The following is a 21,440-nucleotide window of genomic DNA, read 5'->3' as shown; positions in this document are numbered from 1 at the left end:
GCGCTAACTACTTTATTTCCTTAACGCCCTTAAGAATAATAAGCGTAAATACTTAAGAGAGTATATAAAGGGTAGTAAATAATTATTTAAAGAAGGAAGTATATAAGTAAAGATAGAAAAGAGCTAAAAGAGTAACTTATAAGTAAAGGGAGGAATAAATAATAAAAAAGAAAGGGATTATAATAAAGAAGAAAAGTTCTATTAATAGTTAATTTACTTACTTACTTACTTAAGATAAGAGCCCTTACTTATTATTCTTATACCCTTTTTATTAGTATCTTAGGTTAGAAAGCTATTAAGGAGGAGTTTAAGAGGTAAGATTATACCCTTATAGATATTAGCTTATTAAAGGGATAAGACCCCTAGCGCTTCCTATCTACCCCCCCTTTAAGTATACTTAAAGAATTTATAAAAGCATAGATTATTTAATTAGATATCCTTCTTAATAATAATTAATTTAAACGTTTATTTTTTTCCTTTAAAGTAAGGGCTACTAGTTATATAACTTTAATAAAAATAAAGAGGTATAAAGTAAAGAAATCTCTAAGACTTATATTAATAACCTAAGACCCTTAGAGCTATATATAGGACCGATAATTAAATAATTACGCGGTTAATTACTCTACTAATCCTTAGCTATATACTACGTATGCTTTAGGTATATACCCTTATCCCTATTAAATTATATAGCCTAATAACTATAGTTATAATAATAAGGCTATTAAGAGTAGCCCTCTTTTATACTTTTACTTACTTAAGAGGCTTATTAAGCTAGAAGTAGTTAGCCTAAGGTAGGGCTAGGCTAAGCTTAAAGAAGTTAGTCTTAAGTATACTAAGCTAAGTATTATCTTCTATCTTAATATCCTCCTAGTCTTAGTCTTAGGCCTTAGGCTTTTCTTCTATAGTCTTTAAAAGGTATTAGCTTTATAGAGCTTACCTTAAGCGGGCCCTAGCTTCTAAGGTACTTAGTTCGGCCCTTAAGTTAAGGTAGGGGGTAGGGGGGGGTCAAAGGGGCCCGCCTCGGGCTTAGGCTAAGGTCTTAGGTCGGGTCCGGGCTAGGTTCTATTAGTAAGGGGTATATACCCTTAGTTTTTCTTTTCTTTTTTACTCTTATATAGCTTCTAGGGCTATAGCGAGGCTAGTAAGGGCCTAGGCCTTTATTAGTAGTCCTAGCTAGCTATAGAGCCTAGGGGCTTATAACTAATTAAGAAAAGAGTAGCTATAAAGGTAATAATAAAGGAAAGGTTAGTCTAGTTCCTCCTATATAGTAATTTTCCCCCTTAAGGGCCCTAGGGCCCCTAGGTTACTCCTTTTCTAGCTACTTTACTATCCCTATCTCTATTTTAGCTAGGGTAGGGAAGAGTTTTCTACCTATATAAGGGAAAACCTAGCTTAACCCGCTAACTTCGGTAGTATATTATATACCCGCTAGTAGCTATATAAGGCTCTATTTAAGGGAACGTAATAAGCTCTTTAAGAGGGTTCTAGGCGTATATTATTTATTATATTTTAAGCTTAGTTTCGAAAAGTTAGCCGAAAAAAACGTATTAATCCTAGTAATTAAAGTTATAGTTAGTAACTAATAATTATAGTTATTCCTAAAGCGAAAAGAGGGAATATAGTTAGGACTATAGAGCTTTTATATCCTATCTATTAACACCTAAGTTAAATAAGGCAGATTAAAGCCCTGTCTTATAGAACCCTCGACGCGTAACTTATTGACTTTAGTCGTAATATACTAAAGGTATTACTACGCGTATAAATAAAAACCCCTCTTTATAGATATATTTATAGTCTATATAATTACTAATGTTACCTTCCGCTTATTACTATAATATAGTGACGCCCTCGTTTTATGCGGCGTTATAGATACAGCTTGTAATGCAAACTTGCTTTTCATCGACTATCCGTAGCTCTCACCCCTAGTATGTTGTCTAACTGGTAGCGCTTAAACCTCCTCGCGGGCACCCCTTTGTCGAATAAGAGATCTAGCTCCTCATAAGTCCGGCCTCTAGTCTCAGGAACACGAAAATAGGCCCAAAGTAGACAAAGTCCAGCCAGCCCTCCAAAGAAAAAGCCCAGCTTGCCCTGCATATTGGCCTGGGCCGAGTTAATCATATAGGGAATTGCAATGGTCATAACGATGCCTAAGAGCCCCTGCGCAGCTGTGGCCACCGCAATCGTCTTGGAGCGCACGCGGGTAGCGGAGCACTCGGACAGAAGAACGAAGCAGACAGGACCAATGGTCATGTTGTATAGCAAGTTCCATACAAGCATCAGGGCAGATTCTGCCCATATGACTCCGCTTGGGCGTCCGGGGACACAGTCGAGGATGCCGATGAGAAGCTGCAGACCGGACAAGACGGCGAGGCCGCCGACGTAGAGAGCCCGGCGCCCGACGCAAACGAGGAGGAACCAAGACACGAGGACGCCGAGAAAGCCGATGCCTGCGAAGACAGCTGACATTTAGCGAGAAATGCATCGACCATGAGCATAATATCATCCCTCGCCGCCCAACTCACCCAGGAATGCGACCGACATGTTAAAGGCCTGGTCCGTCGGTAGCCCAGCCTGCTGGAAAAAGTAGGTTCCGTAGCTGATAAGGTAAATTCCCGACAATACCTGGGCACAGTAAACGCCAGACGAAATCTCGGTGCGTCGCAAGTTGACGCGCCTGAAGCAATCCCGATACGTGCTTCCCGCCTCAAGCTCCAGCTCGAGCCGGTTCGTCTCGACGATAAAGGCGAGTGTCGCTGCAACGTCAACGTCGGGCGAGGCCAGGCGGCGCAGCGACTCCTGGGCATCATCCAAGCGGGCCCTGCGCACTAGCCACCAAGGACTCTCCGGAGCGAAGAACAGGCCAGGGATGATGATAGCGGCCCAGAACCACTGTAGGGCGAAGGGGAGCGAGTAGGCCCAGTGGGTTCGCATGTGCTGGGTGCCAACGGTGACGCCGTTGGCTACGAGCTGGCCAAGGACAAAACATAGCTCGATATAAGATGTAAGGTGGCCCCGGATGGCTGTCGGGCACACCTCGGAGCCGTAGGTTGGCGCAATGACGACGAAGACGCCTAGCACCAGGCCCGCGAGCAGTTCGCCTACGACGAGGACGCCAATGGCACGAGCAAAGAACTGTATACAAACGAGCCCCGCGGTGCCAACCACACAGGCTGCGAACGTGCGTTTGCGGCCAAACCACTCCATGGGGTATGCGGCGAAGAGTGCGCCGACGACCTGGCCGACGGGTGGGCCCATGCTCAGCCCGCTTTGCCACGATGCATCGATGATGTACTGCTCAACTCGAGGCTCTCCCATAGATTAGCCACCGCTAGTAAGAATGCGCACAATACGCGACTATAAGGATGGCGAGGACGAGGCGGAGGAGGATGAGGGGAAGGAGGAGTGGAAGGGCCTGCGAATCTGGAGAGTGCAATGGTGGTAAAAAAAATTAATAGCAATGGAGCAAGGAAGCCGATTGTTTCACCTCGCCTCTATACTTATAGCCAAAGTCGCGCTGGAACTGTGGCGCTGAGTAGAGGCTGCCCACGAGCTGCTGGTCGAAAGCAGCCGAGATGACCCCGATGGAGAAAAAAGCGGACCATGCGATGGCCTTTGGGTACAGCCTGACAGCCTCGAGGAAGCTAAGCTGGTGCTCCGTGTGAATGGGCTCGACGGGGTCCGCATCGGCATCGGCGCGAGGCTCGGCTCCGGCCTTGGTCGTGGCAGTGGGGCCGTCGGGGCCGGCAACAGCCCGGTCTCCGCGATGTTGGAGTGCGACATGCTTGCCACCGTCTGCCATAATGACGATGCCAACAGGGGCTTGCTGTTCGCGGTATGTTCTGCCCGGAGAGACTCGCTAGCCAGGGAAACGACACATGGAGTACGTATGAGGGGAAGGCCTCTCCCCCCTCTCGACGGAAAGACGCCGTACTACGTGTTGGGCGGTGAGACGCCGGAACAGCGTACGTAACCGTAACATGTGACCTCCCTTTTGTCGTTTTACAAGTCTAAGCTCTGAAACGGCCCCGAGCCCCCAATTACCACAGTAACGTCAGCTTTGGTGTATCTTCTGTAGCAGCAACCCTTGGTTCCCCTCAGCCCTGTCAGGTGACAAGGCTTCAGGGTTACTGTGAGGAAACCAGTGTGTTGTGCAGGCCAAAGTGAAGTGATACTCCGACAAATGACCTGGAAGTGGACCTATATGCCGTGGAGGTGCTGGTGGCAGCTAGTTACAATACTAACATGTTGACCCCACACAAGACGAAATTATCATCGTGCTGCCCTTCCAGCAGCTTTTGCCAGAGCTCTCGCAAGAACTCTTACAAGATGCAGAGAACAAGTCGATTGCACCGGCTGAGTGGGAGGTCATGGCCGCACAATGGGATAAGGCAGAGGCAGAGAGGTCCGAGAAGAAGAACAAGCACAGCAAGTTTTATATGAGGAAGGCCTCTCTTAGAGACATACACGCCATAACGCCGCCAGAACACTCAATCTGCATTTTCTACGTATTACGAAACCCTTACTTTCTGGTTTACCGTGGCAGCTTGCTACGTAGGTGCAGGGAACGTGCGCACCCAAATTTCCAGTATCAGCTCTATGCCTTGACCAGCCACACTCCCCCGCTTTTTGACCTACCTATTAGGCGGGCTAGATATTTAGTCAGGGCCTATCACTAATAGAGTAAAGCTATTTATACAACGCCCTTTTACTATTAGTATAATAGACCCATTTTTTAAATACGTACCCGCGCCAGGCCCCCGCACTACTTATACCGCGTCCGCCCTAGCAAGTAATTACCCGTACCTTCCAAATGCCCTCGTCTACATATACACATACACTTTGCGCCCCTTCCGCCGGCGCATCTGCGGCCGCATAACGCGTCCGCTCAATTCGCTCAAATAACGCATTTCTAGCCTTAAGTTAATATTGCAATAGCCTACTAATTGACCCGGCTGCAGCTGCCGCCGCTGCCGCCGCCGCTGCCCTTATGGCTATGTGGCCGGCGGCGGCGGCGGCGGCGGCACCCACTCAATAGCTTGCCACTCAACGATCCCTCTAACGCCCGACGAAGCAGCCGGCTGCGACGATGCCGCCGGCTGCGACGAGGCTATAGGCGTGCCCCTCCGGCTATATCCTCCTCTTAATCCCCTTCCCTTAGTATTTCCTCGGGCGGGCAATCGTTGTTAGGACGCTGCGAGGGACCGAGGGCTCTAGCTTAGCTCGTCGATCTTATCTTAGCCCCGGTGCCGTCGTATGCTTACGTTAAGGCGCCTCGAGCTGCCCCTCGAATTAGGCAGCCGCCGTGATACCTTTATCGCCGCTGTTGCCGCTGCGGCGTCTGCCGCCGCGGCTGTCGCGGCCGTCGCGGCCGCTATCGCTATCGCCGCTACTATTGCTTCTGCTAGCGTAGTAGCCGCCGCCGTTATAACTTACGATGCCCCGGCTGCGAGCGAGCTAGGTATAGGCAACTTCGCGTTATGGGGCCGGCCTTATGCCTTTCGGAACGAAAGGACTTAAGGGTTCCTCCCCGGGGAAAAAAAAATTCGCCATCAATTTCCCCCCGCCATTCCGGCCCCCTGATTGGTCGGCGCTTTTGAGCTCTTTTCATTCGTCGGCGTTCTCCTGTTGTTGCCCTTGTTATCCCTACTTCTATCCTTCTTCTCGGTGATGATGAAGTAAGACGCTTTGGTGGCGAGTTTGCTAAGATATGTCTTCCTCTCCCCTGAATAAATATCGTGATGGTCCTAATCCCGCCTACCTTAGCTGCGGAGTAGGCTACCTGCTTCCTGTGTTGTCTGCTTGCTTAGCTCCTCTAGCCGGGCCTGCGCCGCTGTCATTTCCCCGGGCACCCGGTTCCTATAAGGTCCCGCTCCCGCACCTCCGATACGAGCATGATGCCGTCGAGCGTCGGGCACCGCGAGAGCTGCACGTAGAGGCTGTACGGGTCGCACGGCGACGCCACCGCCCTGCCCTCGACCGTCGTCGTCCTCGCCCTCGCAGCTCGAGCGCGACGCGCTCGATCGTCCCGCCCTGCACCTTGTAGTCGGTGCAGGCGAAGGCCGCGGCGCACGGCAGGCCGCGCCGGCCGACGTCGTTGCGCTGCCAGGGCCGCTTCCGCTGCGCCGTGATCTTGACGGTGATGGGCGTCAGCAGGATCGTCCCGGACGGCATCCCGACGAAGTGGAGGTCCCTGGTCGTCTCCGACGCCAGCACGATGCCCGCCGGCGGCCCGAAGTGCACCGTCAGCTCCGCCGAGACGCGGTGGCCGGGAAGGCCCGGTCGGGTATCACCGCCACCGCCGTGTTCCCGGCGCCGTTCACCACCTTCAGCCCCTGGTGCGTGTTCTGGTTCACGACGACCGGCATGCCCGGCACGAAGACGAAGACGGCCGGCACCGGCGTCGCGCTGTCGTCGCCCTGGCCGAGCATCAGCACCGCCTCCTCCTCCGTCGGCGTGCCGTCCTTCCACTTGTGCTCGGAGAGGAAGACGCGCGCCGCCGTCCGCTGCCGCGCCCGGAACGCGAGCGCCGCCTCGAGGTTGAGGTTCCAGCGGTTCCGGTTGAGCGGCGTGACCACCGTCACGCCTGTCTCCCACGGATCCGCCTGCCGGCCGGTGGCACTCGAGTTGAGCAGCTCGAGGTCCGACCGGTCCTGCTCGCCCGCCGGATCCGCCCGAGCAGGCGCCGCAGCTCGGGGTCGCCGGCGGCCCGCATCTGCTCGTCGAGCATGGTGACCGTCGTGAACCGCCGCCAGAGCGCGTGCGCCTTGTCGTGCTGCCGCCGCTGCTCGGCCGTGAAGGCCCTGTCCTCGTCCCACGACACCGCCGCGCTCGGCAGCAGGATCGACCGCTCCTGCACCGGCCGGAACTGGTGGAAGTCGCCGCAGAAGATCACCACCGGGATGCCGCCGAAGTCCCGCGCCGACCCCCGCAGCCGGCAGAGCTGCTCGTTGGCGGCGTATAGCGTGCGCGCCCCGAGCATGCTGACCTCGTCGACCACCAGCACCTCCTTCTCCCGCCAGTCCATGCGCGACCGGCCGTCGACGAAGCGCTCGCCCGCGCCCGGCAGCCGCACGCCGTCCACCCCTTGGTCGCCCTCCCGCCTGGCCGCCCTGGCCGACGGCGAGGCCGCAGGCCGAGTGGAGGGTGATGCCGTTGATCCGCGCTGCCGCCGTGCCCGACGTCGCTGTGACTAGCATCCGGCTCGACAGCTCCCTCCGGGCGAGCAGCTCGACGAGCGCCTCGATGACGCGCGACTTGCCGGTGCCGCCCTCGCCGCCGATGAACAGGCAGAGCTGACCTTCCCCGTCTCCGTCGCCGCCTGCCTCATTGGCCTGCCGGACCTGGTCGAGCTGCCGGCAGACGATGAGGAGGGCGATCGACTGCTTCTCGTTCAGCGTCAGCCTGGCCAGCTCCCGGCCGGCGGCGGGGAAGGAGCTGGAGGGGCGGAGCCGCACGCGCATCCCCGCCGCCGTGCCTACGTCTGGGTCGCCGTCGGCCGCCGTCACGTCCATGTCATCCTCGCCGAATCCCCATGACCCCGCGGAGGGCCGCGCCGCGGTCCGCCCCGACCCTGCCGCCGCCCCGCCGCCTTGGGAGCCCTGGATGCCCTGTATGGCCCGCTCCGCTCCCGCGCGGCGCTCCTCTGCTGCGACTTAATAGCCCGCACCTCCTCCTGCCGCGGCAGCGCCGCCCGAGAGCGCCGAGCCCGGTAGGTTTACTCGCTCCCACGCCATCTCCCTTAGCTCCTCCCGGGCCCGCTTGCGGTAGCAGAGACTGCATGTTGCGGTCGGTAGCGCGCTGGTGTTGTGGAACGCCCGGTAGAACCTCCGTACCGTCCTGACCTCCCTTTCGCGCGGCACCGGCGCGCACCACGCCCGCCTCGGCCAGCCTCTCGCCCGCCTCGAACTCCTCTTCGAGGCCCCGCAGCACGTCCGCCAGGTCTTCGGCCTGCATCTCCTTGGCCTTGGCCTCCTCTGGTCGCCGCGGCTCCGTTTTGCCTCGGTCTGTCCGCTGGCGGCACTGCCTTGTCACGGCCAGAACTAAGCCTTGACGGCTATCCTTGTATTGGCTCTATGGACGAAGTTTCAGCTTAAGGGTCCAAGAGAAAGAAAGAAGAGAAGCCCGTAGGCAGAGATTTATATACAGCCTTGGGTGTGGTCCGTGCACGGGCACGTGCACCCGTTGTTAGTTCTGTCTCGTCGTTACACCCTTCCTCTTCTGTCTCTCTCGACGTGGCGGGCCTCTCGTCATCCCATCTATACCCTATTAGACGTCTCTATGCACACCCCTTGGCCCCGTTTAGGATCCCTACCTGCGCGTCGGCCTTCTATTGCTTCGCCAGGCTCTGCGGCCTTAGCCATGTCCCCTGTGGCGCTCTCTATCGCGGCTACTGGCCGAGGCAGGATATCCCGAGGCGCCTGTTGACTTGCCGTGGGGCCTAGGGACGGCCCGGCCATGCTTGACGCGCGGCCGCCATGTCTTGCCTCGATTTCTTTGCCGACCGGGCTGCGCTTTCTTCTGTCTCTGTCGAGGGGCGGCGGGCCCATCGTCGTCTCATCTACATCACGTTAACCACCTCTGTCCGTCGACCGACCCTGGGGGCCTGCTTGGGAACTATACCGGCGAGTTGGCTTTTCATTTCTGCACTGGGCTGTGCGCCTCGGCGGCGTCCCCGATGGCACCCCCTGGCCCCCTCCCCGGCCGGGGCTGTATCCTCTGAGGCCGTCTTTGACGTGCCGCCGGACCTGGGGCTGGGCCCGCCGCGCTCCACGGCTGTGTCGCCAGAGCCGCCCCGATGTCGGCCGCGGCTGGATATCCCGGAATAGCGGCTGCTGGCTTATGTCGATCTGCTGCCTTGGCCGCCCCGGCCTCCTTCCCGCCCGGGCCGCGGCGCGCGGCCGGAGCTTGGCGGCGTGAGAAGGAAACCACCTCGCCTCGCCGGCTTCTCTACGTTTCGCCTCCCGCCTCGTCTCCGGTGTCGACGGCGCCGTCTTCCTTCCATCGCCCCTGGTCGCTTGTGCCTGGGGCGTCCTTCCGCCGTGGCCCTGGTCGTGCCTGCCTCCCCGCGCCGGTCCTCCCTGATTCTCGCCGGCCGGCCGCCCCGCCGCCTTCGCTTCGGCAGCACCAGCCCTGACGCCCTCTCATGCGCCCCCTGCCGGCCCTCCGTACCGGGCACCGGCGCCGCCGAGATCGGCCTGAACCTCATTGCTGTGTATGGTCCTCTGGCTGCCTCCGTGCTGGGCCTACGCCGCTCTCCGCCCCGTGCTGCCATTCGATGCTGGCTGGCTTCATCGTAATGGGTGCTGCCCTCTATTGCGTCTGCTCTCTTGGCCTTACCTACTTACTATGCTACTACCTCCTTAGGCAAACATTCTTCATATATATGCCGCTGACGTATAGCCCCTCTCTTCGCCATGCTCCGCGCGGCGCATAACATGCTTCTTAATCACATATCCATATTCCTCTACCTCCCGACTTGGCATGTCCTTACGTATGCTACTTACCTACTATTATGCGCGCTAGCTGTCTATGGTCCCTACTGACTGACGCCTGCTGCACTACCCCGCGGCCGATATGGCCTCGGCTATTCCCTAGATGTAGGTCCTACCAATGGCTTCTCGTCCCTTATCTATTCCTTCTGCCTCTCTTATGTTTGCTCTTTTCTCTTCCCCTCCGGTCGTAATCTTCGTTCCGAAAGGCTTATTGCGCAACCCGTGCGGGGTTGCCTTACCTGTATAACTATAATAACGTTAGGATTACGGATTTAAAGTAATAGCTTATTAAGGTCTTAGTAGTAGGAATTAGTAAGAAACCTATTAAAAAGGGGTATTACTAATAGCTTCTTAAGCTACTATTATAAAAGAATATTAGCCTTATTAAGTATTAAGCTAGCTTAGAGGCGTTTAAGGATAACGTAGGCTTAAGGTAGCCTAAATTAGTATATAAAGTTCTTACTATAAGGCTATAATAGCGTTAACTCTTATATAAATAAGGGTATCGCGGCTATAGTAAGCTAGTACTATATAGTAAGAAGGTTAACTACTTAGTATATAACTATAACGTTAATATCCCTAAGCTACTACTAGCTAAAGAAGAGATACTATTATTATATTACTTACTATTATAAGAGTCTTTAACTATTATAAGTTATAGGCTTAGGCTATAGCCTAAGCTATATAGTTATATATAAAGGGCTAGATCCTATATATATATATACGGGCTAGCCGTATATAGAAGAGCTCTATATAGCTTATTAATATTATCTTATAAATAGCACCTATATATACGCCTCTACCTACTCTATAATAGTATAAGCTATTAATTAATAGATCTAATAGATATCTCCTTAAAAAGGGTGCCGCTTTCTTAAAGGAGCACCCCGCTACTCCCTAGGTAGATAGGAAGTATCGTAGCTATCCTAGAAGCAATTAAAAGCGCGATAGCTAGCGAGAAGAATAAGGTTCTCGCTATATTAAGGGAGCTGTCTATAAGACTAGCGTTAACCCCTATAACCTCTATAATACCGGTTATAGTAGCGGTACTACTAATATAAAAGCCGCTTCCTTAGCCGACTTAAGATAGTAAGCTTAAGTCCTTTTACTTCTTCCTTAGCTAGCTATAGATAAAGTTTATAATAAATAAGAAATAGGGCCTAAACGGCTATTACGATATAGTATAGTATTCGCTCCTTTATATACTACTAGAGCCCTAGATATAGCGGATCTCTAGATTCTAGGATAAGGGCGGCCCTAAAAGTAGACGCGACCTATAGGACTTCTTTTAATACCTTATATATACGTTCGGCAATATATAAGAGCGGGAGAAGGCATAGGATAGGTTATAGACCCTTAAGTAAAGGGACGGATAGACCTTTAGCGAATTCCTCCTTAACTTTAAAGAGACGCTCTTATAGGTAGTAGGAACTATAGTATAAGAAGATAGCGTAAAGCTTATATAGTTATAAAAGTTAATTACGCTAGCTTTATAAGAGCTACTTATCCTTATAATTATACTTATTAACTATAGCGAGTATATAAGCCGGTTAATAAAGGTAGTATAGGGCTATAAGTAGACGCTATGTTTTTAAAAGCTTTATAGGTATATACTATATAGCGGTAATAGGATTACTGCCTCTTTATAAGAGGAATAGCTAACTATCGATATTAATAAGGATACCTTAATATTAGCTACTTATATAGACCGAGCTAAATATAGTAGGAAGTTATTATTAAATATCCCCTATACTATCTTATACTTTAAGTAGTAAGCGAAGTAGGTAATAAGTAAGGAAATTAGAAAAAGAAAGGCTAACGGCCGCTACTTATATTATAGCGCGTTTATATACTTTATATTTAAATGCCCCTTCCTTTTAGCTAACCGGCTTATAGTAGTTTAAGTAGTAAAGATAGAACCGCTCTTTACCTTAGATAATAAAGAGGACTCTATACCCCTAGGCCTAGAGGAAAAAGAGTAGCTCTAAAGTAAAGATAAGCTCTAGAGCCTTAATTACTAGTACTAGTAAAGGAGAAAGAGGAATTATCTACCTATATAAAAAAAGAGCTTACTTTAATATAGGTTATAATTAATAACTCTTTACTTATCGCTGCCCTTATAAGTAAGGGCTATTAGTACTATACTATAGTTAACGAGGCGCTTATATAAAAGATATAAGTACTAGTAAAGAAGATCGCCTTAAGGTAAGTAAAAGGCGCCTTAAGCGCGATAGAAAGTATAGTAATTAAGGGTATTATATAGCTAGCTATAAAGGTTAATAGTTATTATAAGCTTATTATAGCTTATATAATCCCTTAGCTAGAGTTTCCCTTAATCCTTAGGAAACCTTAGTTATTATATATAGAGTTATACTTAGTTCTATACTAAAAGAAGCTATAGTTTAGGCCTATATAATAGTAGGTCTACTATAATAATAGTTCTATAGGCGTTAAACTAAGTATACGAGCTTTATACTTAGCCTAAAAAGTCCTTACCTCTATCTTTATAGGAACTATACGATAGGTAGAGCGGGAGGAAGGCTAGGTAGCGGCTAATATAGCGGTTTATATAGTTAGCTTAGTAGATATTAATAAGGCCCTTTAAATAAAGAAGCTAAAGTCGCCCTCTAAGCTATAATAGTAGATACTAAAGCGCTTTTACGACCTCCTCTTACTATTTAAGTCTTAGGAAGTAAATAAGCTTAACTTATATAAGCTAAAGGTAGACTATAGGATTATACTTTATATTAATAAAAAGGGGTAAGAACCGCTTATACTATTTAGACTGCTATATAATATATTATATATAGAGCTATTAGTACTAAAAAAGACGCTAAGGGACCTCTTAAATAAGGGTTTTATTTAAGTAAGTAGCTCTAAGGTAGGAGCGCTAGTCTTATTTATATATAAACTAAAGGGCAGGATATAGTTTTATTATAACTATAGGGCTTTAAACGTAATTATAAAGCTAGACCGCTACCCCTTACCCTTAATCTTAGATACGCTCTATAACCTTTTAAAGGTAAAGTAGTTTATAAAGCTAAACGTAAAATAAGCGTTCTATAAGGTATAGATCTTAAAGGGTAATAAGTAAAAGACAGCGTTCTATATATACTACGGCTTATTTAAGTAGATTATAACGCCCTTTAGCCTCTTAAAAGCGCCCGCTACCTTTTAGCGTTATATTAATAATATACTTTAAGACTTCTTTAATAAGTTCGCCTCTATATATATAGATAATATCCTTATTTATATAAGCGGCTCCTATAAAGACTATATATAGAAAGTATAGAGGGTCTTAAAGCGCCTTTAACTTTATAGGCTTTACTTTAACCTAGATAAGTATAAATTTAAAGTTAAGAGGGTTAAGTACCTAGGCTTTATTATTTATATAGGCGTAGGTATATAGGTAGATCCTATAAAGATCTAAGCGATTTAAGATAAGCGGCCCTAACTATATAAATAGGTATATAAAGCTTCCTTAGGTTCGTAAACTATTATAAGATATTTATTAAGAGCTTCTCTTATATTATAATACCTTTAAACGAGATTACTAGGAAGTAAACCGCTTTTTATTAAGGGCCTATATAAGAAAGAGCGTTTTATACGCTTAAGGACCTATTCTCGTAAGCCTTAGTATTACTTTAATAAGACTTTAATTAGTCTATATTAGTTAAAGTAAACTATAGCGGCTAGGTACTTAAAGGAATACTCTCCTAGGAGGTAGATAAGTAGAAGTAACTAATAGCGTTCTACTCTTATAAGCTAACCTTAGCGGAGCGGAATTACGCTATTTATAATAAGGAGATATTAGCGATTATTAGCTACCTTAAGTAATAGTAAGTAAAGCTTTAAAGCTATAAGAGCTTTAAGGTTCTTATAGACTATAAGAACCTTAAGTACTTTATAACCTACTAGTACCTCTTAAAGCGGTAAGCCTACTAAGCGGAGTATCTCTTATACTTTAACTTCTTAATTAAGTACCGGCTAAGGTAAAACTCTATAGTCTTAGATACGCTTTCTTAAAGGGATTAAGACCGGCTAATAAGGGTAGATATTAAGGCATAGGATCTATAGCTTATCTTATAAGAGGCGCTATAGACTTATATAAGAGCTTCCTTAGTAGAGGGAGGCGCGGTGCTAATAAATAAGCTTTCCCTTATACCTTTACCTTAGTTTAGCGAGGAGGGATAAACCGGCTTAAGGGCGCGTACGGCATAGGTATTTTAAGATAAGGTCCTTTAACGCTTATAAGATAGGATATTATCTCTAGACTATACTTATAAGAGCGTATACCGCGCCGTTAAGTCTAGCGCTCGATGCCTTAATTTAAAGCTAAAGCTAAAGGTATAAGTAGCCGACTATTATATCTGTCACGACCCTGGGCGCCAGCGTAGAGCCGCCAGCGCAGAACCTCACCAGTGTCACGTGCCCAAGCAGCATCACGTGCCCACGCGCGACCTCGTGTCTATATAAGGGCCCGCTCGGTCGTGTAGTCTAGTCTTCCTTTCTTGCTCCTTAGCTTTGAGTCTTTGTTCATAGTGCCAATACATCTTTATAGCCGTCAAGGCTCGTATGTGCCTGGCCGTAACACTACTCAAAGCTCAATAAGATCGCTTGCCAGCGATTAAGCAAATAGGCACCGAGCTTTCACGTCACACGCGCCTGACGTAAATCCAGCGCATCCGTTCTGACCGTTCCGACCAAGACTCCGACCACCGACCAAGTGATCCTCAAGGCTGAGATCACGTCCGTTCCGACCAAGACTACGCGTGTGTGTAGTCGTCCGACCAACCGTTCCGACCAAGGAGTCGTCCCGTCTGACCTCCGACCGTCCCTGCTCGTGCAGGCATCTGACCGTGATTCCGCGTGGTATCATTTCCGACCCTAGACTCTGACCTCGAGACTATGATATCTGAGGAAGCCCTGCCATCGGATCAGCCTCGCCGTTCCACCCGGCTTGCTGGCCAAGCCACTGAATCCGAAATAGTAGCCATGGCTGCCCCGAGCCCCCAAGACGCTCTCATCCGCGAGATGAGAGAACAGATTGCGGCCTTAACGGCCCGTCTAAATGAACGCTCTCCGTCTGTTGAATCAAATCGACAGCACCGGGAGCCCTCGACTGCTTTTGCCGGCCCAAATGGCCCGGCCTTCCGACCAACAGGCAAAGCTGCCTGGCCTATTTTTGCCCCCTTCCCAGAGGGCAAGAACCCCGAGTACAGCGACGCCGCCAAATCGCGCATCAAGGTCTCCGCGACGTTCTCAGGGAAGAAGGACGAGTTCCATTCCTTCATCCTGAGCATAAAGAACAAATTTGACGAAGACGTGCGAACCTTCCGGACTGAGAACAGCCGGATGGTCTGTCTGTATAACCTGCTCGAGGAAAAGCCCGCCGAGCACTTGAAACCCGCTTCTCCTCTGACACTCGACCCTTCTCTGGAGTGGCAGAGATGATCCAAGCCCTTGAGTCCGCCTATGGCAATCCGAATGAGCTTTCCGAGGCTCTTGACCGCCTGCAACGCCTCCAGTTTACCGTGAATGGGAAGACCGACATTGTGGACTTTCTTGCGGAATTTGACTACTTAACTGCGACCGGTCGTGTGCCCGAGGACCAGATGAAGCATACCCTGTGGCAGCACATCCCGGCCAACCTAGATAACAGCCTCTTGACCAAGACCCGCGACGAGTCCGTGACCTACGAGGTTTTCTGTGGGTTCATTAAAGACGCTGTCCACTGCCAGAAGAGGAGTATGAGGCAGACACAGGACTCCCGCTCTTCCGACCGATCTCGCCGCGCGCCGACTAAGACTGCTCCGACTACCGCCAAGACTCCGAACAAGACCGGCTCGACCCTATCACCTCGCGTGATGCTGGCAGAGCCTTGACCGACGATGAGAAAAGGGTCCATTGGGATAATGGCACCTGCTTTATTTGTGGAAAACAGGGCACCTCTCGCGAGTGTCCCGACCGCACCCATGCTGTCTCCCGTGTCGCCTCCGTCCCTGTCCCTGCCAACGACTCTGATCAAGATTCGGGAAACGAATAGGACCATCACAAGACTCCTTGATGGTCCCTAAGGTGTCACAGACAGCGAGTAGGTCTAGCAAGTCATTCACTCTGCCAAGTCAAGTCCAAGTGGATGGTGTGAGCCTACCTGCCCGCTCCCTCTGTGATACCGGAGCCGAAACCCGTTTGCTGGTTAGCCCAACCTTCGCCCAGTCCGCCGCCCAAAGACTCGGAGCCCAGATTAAGGAGCTCCCGAGTCGGATTCCTCCAAAACTTCCGTGGAAAGCCAGCCGGCTATATCCAGAAACAGCTGGTCGCCACTTTCGTCATCGATGGCCGTTCGTTCGCAAACGAGACATTTGATATAGCTGAGTGTGGCCATGATATCTTTATCGGTCTTTTCTGGATGCGGGAGAAGCGCCTCCTGCTTGACTGCGCCGCCCGACAGATCATCTGGCCAGATGATCTTCCTGCCTCGCCAAGTTCTCCCGACGATCCAGCTCTCTCGTCAAGCCCCGCTCTCGGGTCGGATCGACCCTAAGATCCAGGCCGACGCTGAGAGGCGGAACCGCCTGCTCGAGAAAGAGGAGAAACGCTACCGGATCCTCCACAAGAACTGGGGCCGCTCTGATCAAACTCCTCCGGCCTCTGTCCCGACCCGTTACCGACTCCGTCTCCGTCGTTTCAGTCCAAGTCTCCGTCTGCCAAGAAGTCTGTCCGTTTTCAGCTCACGACCGCCCCTGCTACCGACTTCGTCTCCGTCGCCTCGATCCAAGCCTCCGAAGATCAAGCCCTGATTAACGCCCTGGTCTGCCAAGTAGAGTCTCACGAGAGATTCGAACAGTGGAACGAACTCGAACCGTTGATGCCCGGGATCCAGTCCAGCTCGAGCCAAGCTCCGGCCTTGACCAGACCGTCCCTAGTGCTCGAACCGTTGCTAAAGTCTCCCCGGATCAAAAGACCTACCAGGGACAAAGCATTCCGTTCCTCAGGAGAAGACCCTGAGCATGTTGCTTGTGTCCGTAGTCGTCTACCGCCCCAGCTCACCCATCTAGAGGATTCTTCTCGAAGAAAGAGGCCCACACCCTACCTTCGAGCCGACCCGGTCACGATGTAGTCCTAGAGCTTGAGAAGCCTCTTTCGCCGACAGGACCCCATCGTACCGCACGCCCGTTAAGTATCTGCCTCTAGAGAAAGAGACTGTCGATCACCTCCGGGAGATAGACTTCATCGAGCCCGATCCGAGTCCGCACGCCGCTTCTGTCCTCTTCGCTCCGAAACCGAACACGACCGCCCGCCGCTTCTGCATCGACTACCGTTGGATGAACGATCATCTTAAAAGTCGCATCACGCCCGCTCCGTCCCTCGAAGGTACTGCTTTCGGTTGCCGTGAAGCTCAACGCTTCACGAAGATCGATGTGATCCAGGCCTTCCACCGTCTCCGCATGGACCCTGACTCCGAGTATTTGACCGCCTTTCGCACCCGTTTCGGAACTTTCCGCTGGAAAGTCCTCCCGTTCGGTCTGAAGGTAGGTCCCGCCTGGTTCCAGCAGTTTATCAACGCGCAGCTTCACGATCTCCTCGACCGGTGCGCCAGCGCCTACGCAGATGACGTCCTGATCTACTCGGATAAAGAAGAAGACCACTGGAAAGACTGTCAAGAAGTGATCTGGCGACTCCATCAGGCAAACCTCCAGGAGACATCAAGAAGTCTAGATTTAACGTGACCAAGGTTGACTACCTCGGCGTTCTGCTTGAAGCCGGTGTGGGCCTTAGTGTCGACCCTCGGAAAGTTCGATCGATACAAGACTGGAAGTTTGAGGACCTCCGAGACCGCACCGCGATCCGATCATTCGTTGGCCTATGCAACTTCATCCGTGTTTTCTGCTACCACGCCTCTGGAGTGGCAGAACCCTTGAACCGGTTGCTTAAGAAGGATGTTGCCTTTGTGATGGGCCCGGAGCAACGCGAAGCATTTGATCAACTCAAGCGCCTGGCTATCGAAGCCCCGGTCCTCGCCTTCTTTAGACCAGAACTGCCGACCCGACTGGAGACCGATGCCTCCCGGAATGCCACAGCTGGTGTTCTATGGCAGGAACAGCCTGATCAGACCTGGAAGCCCGTTGGATTCTTCTCTAAGACCATGACCCCGGCCGAGCGAGCCTACCCAATCCAAGATCGAGAGCTCCTCGCCGTCGTACAGAGTCTAGAGCACTTCTACCCAGAGCTCTTAGGCCAGAAGTTCGATGTGATCACCGATCACGAAGCCTTAGTCCATTTCTCTACGAAGCGCCTGCTCTCGGTACGACAGATCAGATGGTCCGACTTTCTCGCCCAGTTCGACATCCGTTTCCTCTACCGCCCCGGTCGACTGAACGTAGTCGCCGATGCCCTCTCCAGGAAGACAGCGGAGCTCCCTACCGTAAAGGCCCGGGAAGCCGAGGAACGCACGGTGACCCTGATCCCTCCGGAAAGGCTAGGCTTCGCGACCGACTCTCTAGACCCTACGGCCGCCGGCAACCTGCCCTCAGAACTTTAGTCCCGAACCTAAGCCTACTAGACCATTAGTTCTGAGGGCCACGAGTGCCCTACAGACCCCAGAAGACCGAGGGATACAGCAGACGCCCGATCAAGACCGCCCAGAACTAGACCCGAACTCGGTCCCGAAGGGAGCCGAACTCGTTTCGTTGATCCGCCAAGAGAACCTCCTCCAAGACCTCGGTACCCATGGAACACACCTGGTCGTACCAGCCCAGACCTCAGACAAGCAGACGTTTCTTCAGACCGCGCTCATTCGCGAAGCCCACGAACCCCAGATCTTCGCTCACGCCGGACAGAACAAGGTGATCAAGCTGCTCCAACGAGACTTCTACTGGCCAAGGATGAAGGAGGATATCCGTCGTTATATTCGGAACTGCCACGACTGCCGCCGCAACAAACCCCTCGAGACAAGACCCTGGACTGCTCCATCCACTGCCCGTACCGACCTCTGTTTGGGAGCACGTCGAATGTGACGGGAAGGATATGCCGAAAGACCGTTACGGATATGACTATGTTTGGACCTTCGTCTGCAAGCTAAGCCGGATTATCGCCACGCTCCCAGGAAAGAAAAACGATACGGCAGAAGTCTTAGCTAGCCGCTACTTCCGCTACCTCTATCGTTTCTTCGGTATGCCCCTCGTATGGATTTCTGACAACGCTGGACAGTTTATTTCTGCCTTCCTCGCAGAGATTAACCGGCTCACGGAACGAAGCATCCGTCATGGAAGCTCCTACACCCTCAGACCCAAGGGGTGTAGAAGTCACAAATCAATACCTAGATCAAAAGCTACGATTCTACGTGACGAAGCATCAAGATAACTGGAGTTCCCTGCTGCCGCCCTCGACTTCGCCCATAACTCGTCTTGGCACTCTTCCATCGACATGGCACCGTTAAAAGTAGCCCTAGGCCGAGATATCCGGAACCCCCTGTCACTGCCCCCGACTGACAAGACCGCTGCCACCGGACCCGCCGCCAGAGCAAGGGAACTTGTGCAGACCGCCCAGGAAACCCAGGAAGACGCCAGGAATGCTGCCACCGCCGCTCAAGAACGTCAGAAGGAACAGGCTAATAGGAAACGACGACCAACCGACTTTGCCATCGGTGACCGAGTTTTCTCAGCAGGAAAGGCTTCGCCACGAACGCTCCGACTACTCGGCTAGATAACCAATGGTCAGGTCCGTTCGTAATCCTGGAAGAACGCGGTCATAGCTACGCACTGCAGCTGCCCGAGTCGTACAAAATGAAGAACCTATTCCACGCCGACCGTCTTCGAAAAGCAGCCGATAACCCTTGCCCCAGCAGATCCAGTCACCTCCGCCACCCGAGGAGATCAACGGAGAACCCGAGTGGGAGGTTGATCAAGTCCAGCAGTCTCGAGTAACCGGTAGGAGTCGACGACTGGAATACCAGGTCTTATGGAAGGGATGTGACCCTGATGAGACCTGGTACCCGGCTAGGAATTTCCGTAACGCACCAATGGCATTGAAGATTTTCCACGATGAACATCCGGACGCAGCAGGCCCACCCGTCAACCTGCAATACTGGATCGAATGTGCTGCAGCGGAGGAGGGCTGCGAGGAACGAGACGATGACGACACAGCAGAGAAAGCCGTGAAACCAAGAACCCGCCGCCACGACTGACTACCTTGATACGCATATCAAGGCCTTAGACGGGGGGCAGTGTCACGACCCTGGGCGCCAGCGTAGAGCCGCCAGCGCAGAACCTCACCAGTGTCACGTGCCCAAGCAGCATCACGTGCCCACGCGCGACCTCGTGTCTATATAAGGGCCCGCTCGGTCGTGTAGTCTAGTCTTCCTTTCTTGCTCCTTAGCTTTGAGTCTTTGTTCATAGTGCCAATACATCTTTATAGCCGTCAAGGCTCGTATGTGCCTGGCCGTAACAATATCGACCTATAAGGGCATTTATATTAGTAGGGGAGACTATAAGTACTAAGCGCGCTATATACTATAAAAGCTAAGGAGAAAGATAGACCGCTAAAGCTAGATAAATAAAACGAGCTTTAAGGGAAGCTAGTCTAGCTTATTTATAACTTTAGTATTATATACTACTTAGGTCGGTAGGGTATAGTAGTAGGTCTTATAAGGGATTTTTACTAGCCCTACTTATAATACTATGTTTACCGCTTCCTCTATAACTATAATATTTATAGCTATACTAAGATTTAAAGGGTATAGCTTAAAAGGCTACTTAAGTAGCTTCTAGTACTTAACCGGTTCTATATATATATATAGATAGACTTTATAATAGACCTTTTACTTATAAAAGGTAGTAACTACTATATATAGGTAATTAAGGATTAGCTTAGTAAATTAATAGTACTAAAGCTAATACTATCTATAGATATAAAAGCTTATATAAAGCGCTTCTTATAGTACTAGGCCCGCTTATATAGCTAGCTAACCTCTATTAGAAGTAATAAAGGATCGAACTAAACTAGCTACTTTTAATAGTACCTATACTAGCTACTTTAAATTATATAGCTACTTAGTATAGCCTATTACTTATAGACTAATAAGGGACCTAAGAGGGTTAACTAAGAAGTATAGGTATATTTATAGGTAGTAGTAGCCTATAACTAAGTAGACTAAGACCGCTAGCTCCCCGCGGCCTAGCTTATATTAAATAGTAAACTATAGGCCTCTATTAAAATAGCCCCCTTTTTTACTATATATAGCTTTAAGCCGCCCTCCTTAATCCTATTCGCTATAGATATAGTAGTAAAGTAATATAGTAGTTTATTATTAAATAGCCGCGCCTCTACGTTTATATAGAAGCTATAGGAAACTATAGAATACTATTAATCCGCGATAGCCGCCTTAGCGTAAAATTAAGAGCGGTACGCTAATAAGACTAAGGCCTTAATAGATAGGTTTATAGTAAGAGATAAGGTATAGCTTAACCTTTATAACTATAGGTTAGCGCGGCTAAAGAAGAACCTAAACTAGCTATATATAAAGTTTATAGTATAGAGGGTTATTAGCCTATAGGTAGTAAAGCTTAATAATCTTTTAATAAAGGTCTATAATAAGATTAATATTAACCTCCTTTACTAAGCTTCCTTTAACCCGCTACTTAGATAAGAAGTAGTAAACGCTTAACCGCTTACTATTAAAGTAGAAAGAGATAACGAATTTAAGGTTAAAGAGATATAGGCTATATACTAAAAGACGGTTAGCTAGGGAAAACGCTAAGAGGTCCTTATAAAGTAGTATAAGTGCCTCGACCTAATATAAGAACCTATATATAAGTTTATAAGAGCTATAGCCCTCGATAAGTTTAAGGCCTTATATAGACTAGTAGATAAAAATAATAAACTAATAAACTACTAGTAGTAGCTTAAGCTAAGACTATAAAGTAAGTAAAGTAAAGGGGGTAGTTA

At 50.1% G+C, this 21,440-nt stretch overlaps 4 protein-coding genes across 4 annotated transcripts; 2 read left to right on the top strand and 2 right to left on the bottom strand.

Annotated features, from left to right (window-relative positions):
• Positions 1 to 1,896: 1,896 nt before the first annotated feature.
• On the bottom strand, positions 1,897 to 3,799 carry HRG_10116 (sugar transporter domain-containing protein; the record flags this gene model as incomplete). The annotated part of the gene is made up of 3 exons (XM_044868587.1): positions 1,897 to 2,447; positions 2,523 to 3,291; positions 3,485 to 3,799. The coding sequence occupies 3 exons, from the start codon at positions 3,797 to 3,799 to the stop codon at positions 1,897 to 1,899; spliced, it is 1,635 nt and encodes a 544-aa protein (XP_044716584.1).
• Positions 3,800 to 5,833: 2,034 nt separating this feature from the next.
• Positions 5,834 to 7,953, bottom strand: HRG_10115 (PIF1-like helicase domain-containing protein; the record flags this gene model as incomplete). Its single annotated transcript, XM_044868586.1, has 7 exons — positions 5,834 to 5,936; positions 5,978 to 6,129; positions 6,178 to 6,246; positions 6,321 to 6,583; positions 6,646 to 7,048; positions 7,119 to 7,642; positions 7,833 to 7,953. The coding sequence occupies 7 exons, from the start codon at positions 7,951 to 7,953 to the stop codon at positions 5,834 to 5,836; spliced, it is 1,635 nt and encodes a 544-aa protein (XP_044716583.1).
• Positions 7,954 to 14,486: 6,533 nt separating this feature from the next.
• Positions 14,487 to 15,537, top strand: HRG_10114 (uncharacterized protein; the record flags this gene model as incomplete). Its single annotated transcript, XM_044868585.1, has 3 exons — positions 14,487 to 14,849; positions 14,960 to 15,200; positions 15,299 to 15,537. The coding sequence occupies 3 exons, from the start codon at positions 14,487 to 14,489 to the stop codon at positions 15,535 to 15,537; spliced, it is 843 nt and encodes a 280-aa protein (XP_044716582.1).
• Positions 15,538 to 16,942: 1,405 nt separating this feature from the next.
• Positions 16,943 to 18,036, top strand: HRG_10113 (retrotransposon polyprotein; the record flags this gene model as incomplete). Its single annotated transcript, XM_044868584.1, has 2 exons — positions 16,943 to 17,085; positions 17,214 to 18,036. The coding sequence occupies 2 exons, from the start codon at positions 16,943 to 16,945 to the stop codon at positions 18,034 to 18,036; spliced, it is 966 nt and encodes a 321-aa protein (XP_044716581.1).
• Between the last annotated feature and the right edge of the window lie 3,404 nt (positions 18,037 to 21,440).

This window comes from Hirsutella rhossiliensis, assembly GCF_020360975.1.
Source record: "Hirsutella rhossiliensis strain HR02 chromosome Unknown scaffold00014, whole genome shotgun sequence".
Classification (NCBI taxonomy): Eukaryota; Fungi; Ascomycota; class Sordariomycetes; order Hypocreales; family Ophiocordycipitaceae; genus Hirsutella; species Hirsutella rhossiliensis.
The sequence above is the reverse complement of the archived record's forward strand: the minus strand, read 5'-3'. Positions and strand labels throughout refer to the sequence as shown.